Genomic DNA, 9,539 nt, shown 5'->3' on the forward strand with positions numbered 1-9,539 from the left:
GGGTCCCGCATTTATTCACTAGGAACATGTCTGTTTTCCAGGCAAATCTATTTTTCATCTTGTCAAAGTGGTATTTTATGGAGCTCTGGCTTGGGACACACTCCCACCCACTCTGGTGGTGTGAGTGCGAGTCCCTGAAGCAGTCCCTCACCCTCAGGGCTTATGTTGGGCCTGTCATGAGCCAGGGCCTTAGAGCCACTGCTGGGCTTGCCATGTGGGGACACTGGAGCAGAGGACGGGGTGCAGAGAGCTGTGCCTGGGCCTCTTTTGTTCTCAGGCTCTAGGTGGGCGGGCAGGACATAGAGCTTTGGCTGGGCCCACTGTCCTATGGAACGCTGACCATGGGTTTGGTGTCACCTACAGAGTCAGCCACAACAACAAGGTGAATCTCATGACCAGTGAGAACCTCTCCATCTGCTTCTGGCCCACGTTGATGAGGCCTGACTTCAGCACCATGGACGCACTCACAGCCACGCGGACCTATCAGACAATCATCGAGCTCTTCATCCAGCAGTGCCCTTTCTTCTTCTACAATCGGCCCATCAGCGAGCCCACTGGCGCCACACCCAGCTCCCCCTCTGCTGTGGCTTCCACTGTGCCCTTCCTCACCTCCACACCCATCTCCAGTCAGCCGTCACCCCCGCAGTCTCCTCCACCCACCCCCCAGTCCCCAGTGCAGCCCCTGCTCCCCTCCCAGCTTCAAGCTGAGCACACGCTCTGAGTCGCCAAGGCCTGGGGCAGAAGGAGGCTGTCTTCTCTCTTCGATAGGTGGCATTTGGCCTTGAACACAACCAAGTCCACTGGGGCAGAGGTGAGGAGGGCGTTCCATCTCCCCTGCCACCTTCTCAAAAACCTCAACGGTAGCATCAACCAACAGTACACCACAGACTGGGCCATGAGGTGCCCTGAGCCCAGCACTCAGACCTGGGGCTGGCTACAGGCAGTGGCCAGGGGGCCCTGCCCTTGGACATGGATCCCTTTGAGGACTGAACCGGTCAGGCAGAAGCCGCAGTGGCCTGCACAAGCTCACTGCTCCCAGACCGCCTGCCCACGCACACTGGCCTCGGGCCACTGCCCACTGCTTAGACAGAGCCCTGACCTTTACCAGCGGAAGGAGGAGGTTCTGAGATGCAGGCAGCCCCTGGGGAGAGCACTTCCTGTCTGTCCCTTCCCACCTTCCATATCAGCACCCCTGCCCCCAGTTGGGGGTCCAGCCTGGTAACCACCTCCTTGGGAACAGCAGCCCAGGGCTCTGCTACCCCAGGGTACAGCGCTGAGGGCATTGCCCGGCCAGTCAGGACAGAGGGAGGTCGCTTTGTGCCTGGACCAAGAGAGAGTGCAACTTTTCCCTCCAGCCCTCTACACCCTCCCCTTCCCAGGCTTTGGGGCTCATCCCCTTGCAGCAGAGGAACACTGGAAGAAAATGGGAAAACCCATCCAATAATTTTTAAAAAGGAAGAAACTACCAGAAGAAAACTGCAAACCTCAAGATTCAGCTCTCCTCCCACCTCAGAGAAGCAAACGGGTGGAAGGTGGTCCTTCTCTTGTGACAGCAAGACAAGGAGGCGCAGGGCTGGTTGCCTGAGGGCCTGTTGGGGTCCCGCTTACATTCTGCCACCAGATCCCCCTTTCCCCAAGAAGGTGGTTTGAGCCCTTGGTGGGCTCACCTGGGGAGACCAGCCTGGAACTCGGTCTTCCTTTGAACACACTACATTACTATGGAAACACTATTTTGTGTGTGGATGTGTGAGTGGGGGGATGTCCACCTGTTGGGTTTGGTTTAGTGTGTTCAGTGTTGAAGTGGAATTATTTTCATCCTGGGCCAGAGAAGGCCGCTAGCAGTGCTATTGATGGGAAGTGGGTAGGATGTGGTGACCTACTGCCCACACAGGGACATCCTTCATACTCCTGAGGCCACAGGCCTGAGGAGCCACAGGCACAAAAGCCATCAGTCCCAAGGAGAGCACTGTGCCTGCCTGTCACACCGTCACTACCACCACCCTGGCCCCTGGGAGAACCCTCTCCCCCACCCCTGCCCCATGCACACAGCATCCCTGCTGAGGCTGCTACAGATAGGGTGCCCTCCACTCCCGTGGCTGGGCCACGCCTCTGCAGAGGAGAGGCCCAACACTAAGGTACCTGGGGTGTGGGCAAGAGGGCCCCGCATGCCACCCAGTCCTCCGGGTCTCTTTGCACTTTAAGCAGCACCTGTGGTATATTTGAGAATGCCCTGGGTCACCTCAGCTGGCTGGCCTGACAAAGTTAGGTGCCTGGGAACAAGTTCCCAGGCCACCCTGCTCGAACACTTCCTGTTGGCTTGGAGGGCGGGGCAGGCCCTTTGCTCACTGACTTCTTTCTCTGGATACGCTGGATACTTACTGTTCTTAGTTCTTGTACGGCAAAATAAGGTGCTTGGGGAAACTAAATTATCCCTGCAAGTTTTACCCCTCTTTAAGAACACAAATCAAAAAGCAAACCCATGGTACATGAATATTTTACATAAATGTCAGATGACATGTTCCCGCTTCTGGTGGAGGATGCTGTGCAGATGCTTTAGGTTGGGCCGGCTGGAAGGTGAAGTTTGTGTTCAGTTCTGACCCAGGTCGCAGACCCCCAGGCAAGTGCAGAAAGTGCTCCGTGGAGTTCATTTCTCCCTTTTTCTAGGTCATACTCACCTACTCGCAGTCAGCCCTTCAAGGTACTGGGTGCGGTTAAAGGGAATTCATGAGGGCGGCCTCTGTCCCTTGTGTGAACCAATGAAAGTAACTTGGTTCCCTCCCATTGCCCAGTCGACACTGCCACCTCCCTTGTGCTGGCACACGCACCCATCCACACTCTGCCACCTGCAACCTCGGCTCTGCAGCAAGAACTCAAGTCCAAATGCTCCTGCCGCCCCTCCCTGAGGCTGCACGACGGCGAGGGGGAGCAGCTGTGCTCTGTGCCCTTGCTCCTGCAGAGGTCGCCTCTGGCCCTGCAGCACCCCCTGGCAGTCAGCTGGAGCAGCTGCAGGGCCTCTTCACATTGCCTCTAGTCAGGGTTTTGAAGGTGTGCAGGTGGTGAGGACTGGTGACTTGTGCCCCCACTAGAGCCACAATGAATAGGAAGCGCCAGCGTTTTCCCTTGTTCCCATTTGCTCTGGTAACCCTTTAGCTTCCCTTTTCTTCTTCAGGCTGATGGGCTAGAGGGCACTTCTTGGTGGCTCACAGTCGGCACTGCCACTGGTAGCAGCACTGGGCCCTGGGCTTCAGCTTCCAGTCAGAGGTCTACATTCAAACCAAATGTGCACTCAGATGGGATCCACAGGGGACGGCCAGGGTGGGTGTTGGGACATGGCTTTGAATGGATTGCAACCCACAGCACAGAACTGAAGGGGGTCAGCTAAGGCATGGGACTTACTGTGTCACCCAACAGCTCTCCCAAGCCACTGTTCCTAAGTTCACAGGAGTGTAGACACCATTCGGGATGAAAAGCCGTCGGTTGTGAGTGGAAAGCTAGTTCTGGGTCTGGCAGTGATGCTGCCGGAGGGAGGGTGGTGGTCCAGGTTAGGAGTGTGGCTTGCAGGTTCTTGGCTATATTGCACATCAGATGCCAGCATTCTGTCAAGTCAGCCTTCCTATCACTTGATGAGGGAGGCTGGGCTGGTGCTCAGTGCTGTTTGTGCTCTGCACCCTGCTGCCACCCTGGTCCTTCCTGCTTGAGACAGGAAGCCTGCTTCTAGGAGAGATTCTTCTAGCAGAATGTGTGTCTGCTGGGGTGCATAGCTGGTGACGGGAGCTGCGCACTGGCCGGGGGCCCAGGAGAACGCACCTTTCCCTGCCCCTGTGCCTGTCCTCAGCTCTGGGGGGCTGGAGGGAGACCTCCCAGGCCACAGTTGTTACAGCCTCAGCCCTGAAACTTGAAAGCGAGCTGCTGCTTTTGTAATCTAAAGTCATCTCTATCCACACCCCACCTACCCTCTCCCATAAGAACACACTGCTTTGGGGCAGGGGTCTCCTAGAGAAAGCAGTGGACAGTGACCAAGGAAACATCAGTGCCGCAGTCCTCATGTACAGTGGGCATGGTGTGCCATGGGGCACAAGAACAGGCTTGACTTGTGTCCTGGGGCTCAGCTTTCTGGGGACAGTCGTGGCCCTCCACACATCTTGCCCTCCTATTGCTGGGCAGGTTCAAGCCACTTCTTTTCTCTTAGGTGAAAGGACAGACTGAGTCATGCATACCAGAAACCTAAGTTACATGTGGGACTGCTGGGGATGGCACCAGGGAGGGGCTGGTGTGAGGGGGAGGGCTCCCTCATCTCCCAGGGCCCTGGGCTGAGCCTGTGCACTGTCATAGACGGGGAAGGAATCTTCTGTCCTTTGGGAGCCACCTTCCAGCCGGCTGCCCGCTGTGACTCCTCGAGGTCAGAGGTGACCGCCCCCCTGCTCTTGTCCCAGCACCCCGTGGGCCCCTCCAACGGCAGTGACAGTGATGTCAATGTAGTCAAGAGGGCATAAGTTATTTGTTTGCATAAAAAAGTACCATGTTCCCTGTGTACATTTTTAAAAAATGTCTCTGAATTGTATGGGAATAAAACGTTTGAAAATTTGGAATAGTGCTGCTGCCAGCTTATTTTTCTGGTACTTGTATTTTCACATGTTAAATGATCTTTATATATGTTGAATTAACAAATATTTTGAGTTTTCTGAGAAAAACAAAAACATTAATGGTATTGAAATGTGTTAGTAGTCTGGCCATGTGCCCAAAATTCTGTTTTGCAGCAAAGTGGAGACCTGTATGTAAAGAAAGTATAACGGCTATTTCTTTGTATTTTAGGGGCTTTAACCAAGACATCCTCTAGTTGGTGTTAGGAATGTTCGCTTAATTTCCAGACCTTTTTTTTTTTGAACACGTGGGTATTTGAGGTTCCAACCTGACTAGTGCATGGTCAGCCGTCAACTAGGCTGAGGCACCTCTGACTGAGGTGTTTTTGTTTGGTTTTGTTTTTTAAAATCATGTATTTGCTACAAAGTATTGTACTTGTCTCAATGGGAATGGTGTAAAAATCTAAAAAGGCCTTATGTGATATGTATCATAGTTAATAAATCAGTCTTGTAAAAAACCAACCCTGAGAGAAATGAAGGTGGCCCTCCGGTCAGGACCTTGAGCACATGCCAGCAGGCCGGGCGCCTGCCCCGCAGGCCCCCTTGGGATACTGGCTCGGCCTCAGCAGCTGTGTTCAAGGACCATCATGCAGGAGGATCCAGTTCCCTGCCCATGGGAGAGAAGGCATTCTCCAGCAGAGTGGCCTAGGGGAAGCACATTCCCAGGACCCCTGCTTGTGTGGCCTGCTCCCCTCCCCTGGCACCTGCTGCCTCTCCTCTCTAGCAGAGTGGCCTACTTCCCCAAACATACCTGTTATTCTTACAGTTTACATCAGGTGATTATCCAGAGCCCTCCCCAAAGGCCCCTGTGGCCACAGGGACCCAGCAGGCTGAGGAGACAGGAAAGAGTTGGACTCTGTCTCAACCTCATCCATGAGCACGCTTCCAAGGGTGGAGGTTGGCTGCATCCCAGAGAAGCCCCAGTAAGCCGGACTCAATCCTCTCTGTCCCCATCCTACCTCTCCCCTTCCAGGCTCCTTAGGGCCACCTGTAGCCACCACCCTGTTCCCACTGCCTCTTTCCCAGCACAGGCCCTAATTCCAGCTCACCTGGACTTCAGTGGGCACCCCCACAACTGAACTGGCCCTCCTGCCCTCACTCTTGTCCCTTCCAGTCCATCTTCATACCCCAAAGTTATTCCAGAAGGAAGACCTGGCTTTGCATTACTGATGGCAGGAGCGCGAACTGCACTTCCAGGCCCATCTCTCCCATCTGGGCCTGTAGTAGACGCAGCTTGTTGATTGTGACACTCGCCCACAGAGCTTGGGCCCTCCACGTCTTCAGGCAGCGGCTGCTGGTCAGTTACTCCAACACTGGGCACTGGGCACGTCTATCCTGGGACCCCTCACTCTGGATGCAGTCTGTCAAATCGTTCTTTTTCTCCATGTACTTGGTTGCTTCCCCCACCCAGATCTCGTGTGCTGTTCCTGCCTGGAATTCCTTCTATCCACACTCCCCCCAGCCTCAGCTCTTCCCATCTGCCCCTTGCCTGTCCTGCAAAGCTTGTCGTCCTCTAGGAATTCTTCCTGACCCTTTGTCCCATCGATTCAGTTTGTTCTAAAAAAAAAATTGCTACAGTATACAGTAGTTTATACATACATTATGTATGCTAACATAAGCCTGTCTTTTTCTCTAGTTCTTGATGGTCACATCATGTGGATTTGTGTACTTGTACCTCTCAGCCACCCAAACTGAGAATGAGGGAGGGGGGATCAGGGCCTATGGCTCCCTCCCTATATGATCTCCCAGAATGCCCAATAAAATGTCTTGAGCCTGGTAGGTCCTCAGTTTGTAGATCACAGTGGTCTCAAATTTAACCTTGACTTGAGTGTCCATCTATAAAAGCTGACCTCTCACAAATGACTGCAGCCCAGACCTCCACTCCAAGCACCACCCTTATATCCACCTGCTGGTGACATGCTACCTGGTGCCTCCAGTGTGACACATGCCGCCTAACTCCTGACCCCTTTCTCCAGACTTGTCGATCCCCACAAGCCAGAGGCCCTGGAGACCTCCACCACCTTCCCCCTTGTTCCCTGCCACCATTCTGGTTCAATCTCACCTGAACATCCGTCCCAGCCACCTGGTCCTTCTCCCTGGCCTCCCAGTATCTAGTCTCACCCCTTCCCTATTATCTCCTTATGGCAGCCAGAGGGAACTTTTCCAAACAGATCTGGCCCTTACACCCCTCCCTTACCACCTTCCAAGTTCCCCCGAGTCCCTAGAGGAAAGCCCAAACTCCTCAGCAGGCCCTGCGAGGACCCCTCACTGAGCTCCCAGGAAGCGTTTACCTGGCACCCTGCCTTCCCACCTCTGGCTCCCTGGGGCCCACGCACCTAGGCACATGCACTTGCCATCCCTGTCCACTCTCCTTGCTGACTCACTCCTTAGCCCATAGATTTCAGCTCCATGGACTCTTCTTTGGGGAAGCCTTGCCTGACCCCAGACCAAGATGGACTCCTTTGCTTTTAAAGAAAAATATGTTCTCTTCAAGAGCATTTTCTCAGTTTGTTATTCATTCAGACTGTATTAGCCCACTTAACATATTTCCTGAGCATTCGTCTGGGCCAGGATACCTCTCAGGAGGGGACATTGAAGCAGAGAAAATATTCCAATGCAATGTTTTTTTGTTTTGTGAGAAAGAGGGAGACAGGAAAGGAGAGAGATGAGAAGCATCAACTCATTGTTGTGGCACCTCAGTTGTTTATTGATTGCTTTCTCATATGTGCCTTGACTGGGCAGCTCCAGCTAAGCCATTGACCCCTTGCTCAAGCCAGAGACCCTGCACTCAAGTCGGATGAGACTACACTCAAGCCAGCGACCTCGGGGTTTCAAACCTGGGTTCTCAGTGTCTCAGGTCAAAGCTCCATCCACTGCGCCACCACCTGAACAGACTAAATGCAATGTTTTTTAAAAGGTTAAAAGATATCAAAATTTGTCCTGGCTGGTTGGTTCTGTGGTAGAGTGTCAGCCTGATGTGTGGAAGTCCTGGGTTCGATTCCCAGCCAAGGCACACTGAAGAAGCACCAATCTGCTTCTCCACCTTTCCCCCTATCCTTTCTCTCTGTCTCTCTCTTCCCCTCCCACAGCCAAGGCTCCATTGGAGCAAAGTTGGCCCGGGCGCTGGGGATGGCTCTATGGCCTCTGCCTCAGGCGCTAAAATGGCTCTGGTTGCAACAGAGCATCGCCCCCTGGTGGGCATGCTGGGTGGATCCTGGTCAGGCGCATGGGGAGTCTCTCTGCCTCCCCGCTTCTCAAGAAAAAAAAATTTTTTTAAGCAAAATTTTAAATAAAAACAGAATCAGCAACAGAATCAGCTGAGCCGTATTGAAGCCTGAGGCAAAAAGAGAAATCGGTAAGGCTAAGCCTGCAATCGGGAGGGAAGTGATGAAGGATGGGACCAGAGCTGCGACCGTGCAATCCACGTGGAGGGAGGAGGGAGGACTTTGGATATCATCAAGGTCAAAGAGACAGAATTTGCTCAAGATTGCACGAGGCTGTGAGAGAAAGGTGGGATGACTCCAGGGTTTACACAATAGTGTATCTGCTTACCATCTGTCTTCCCCACTTCCTGTAAAACCCACGGGGACTGGAGCTGTGTTCCCCAAGCCAGAGCCAGCAACAGGTGCTTAGGAGCTCCAGGCCGACTGCCTGAAAGCCGAGAATGTGGTGTTACTTCACACGGCCACCAGAGGTCAGCAGAGCGCTGCCCTGCCCAGCCCCGGGGAGCCCGGGAAGTGCTGGAAGCCGGGTTGGTGGGATTTTAAGGGAGGGAAACAGGAAAGCAAGATTAGAATAAGCAGTAGGGACTAGGAAGGAGGCAGGTTCTAAGGAGTGAGTTTGGAAGAGTCCCAGGGGCAGGCTGAGAAGCAAGGGGATGAGATGTTCTTCCTGTCATTTCATCCACCCATCCATCCATCCATCCACCCATCTATCCATCTATCCACCCACCCATCCATTCACCCATCTATCCACCCATCCATCCATCCATCCATCCATCCATCCATCCATCCATCCATCCATCCATCCATCCATCCATCCATTTATTCAGTCATTCAGCCACAGAAGTCAGGTGCCAGGCCACACAGGATTTATAAGGCAAGGTAATAAACTCAAAGTTTGTCCTTAGGGCACTGGGGGGCACTGGCATGGTTTGAGAGGGGCAAGACTGGGTCAGGAGCTGAGGAGGAAGAAGAAAGTAGGGGTTCAAGAGATCCAGGCCAACAGGAGTTCTGTTTCCACATGGGGAGTGAAGAGCAGTTGACATAAATGTAGGCAAATACTATTAATAAATGCTAACAGTTTGGGAGCACTTACAAGGTATCAGGCCACGATTTAATCATTTTTATGTATTAATTCAGTTTTTCACATAAACAATGGGATTTGGTATTATCATTAGCCTCATTTTCCAGATGAGGAAACCAAGGCACAAAAGGGCCATGTGATTTATTCAACATCACAAACTAGTAAGTGAGAGCCAGGACTTGAACCTCCAGCCATCTGACCGCAAAGCCCAAGGCTCTCCCTGTGGCTGTTGTAACAAATGACCACGCACTGCTGGCTTACAACACCACAAACATGTTCTCTTCCAGGTCTGAAGGCCAGACACCCAAAATCAAGGGGTCAGCAGGGCAGGGGAGCTTCCTTTGAAGGCTCTAGAGGAGAACGTCCCCCCCCTTCCAGTTTCTGGCGGCTCCAGGCGTTTCTGGGCGTTTGGCTGCATCGCTCCACTGTCTGCCTCTGTCTTCACATGCCTTCTCTGTGTTCTGGTATATTTCTCCTCTGTGTGTCCTCTTTTCTGCCTCTTGTAAGACCACGTCGCTGGAGTTAGGATCCACCCCACTAATCCAGGACAATATCATCTCAAGACCCTTAATTTAATACATCTGCAAAGACCCT

At 53.1% G+C, this 9,539-nt stretch overlaps 1 protein-coding gene across 1 annotated transcript in view; it reads left to right on the forward strand.

Moving 5' to 3' along the window:
* ARHGAP35 (Rho GTPase activating protein 35) overlaps positions 1-4,589 on the forward strand; it is a 151,552-nt gene extending 146,963 nt beyond the window's left edge. The window contains exon 7 of the mRNA XM_066373841.1: positions 364-4,589. Within this exon, the coding sequence (XP_066229938.1) occupies positions 364-721 (358 nt within the window). The 3' untranslated portion in view covers positions 722-4,589. The remainder of the gene's footprint in view (positions 1-363) is intronic.
* Positions 4,590-9,539: the final 4,950 nt, after the last annotated feature.

This window comes from Saccopteryx leptura, chromosome 3 (genome assembly GCF_036850995.1).
Source record: "Saccopteryx leptura isolate mSacLep1 chromosome 3, mSacLep1_pri_phased_curated, whole genome shotgun sequence".
Lineage (NCBI taxonomy): Eukaryota > Metazoa > Chordata > Mammalia > Chiroptera > Emballonuridae > Saccopteryx > Saccopteryx leptura.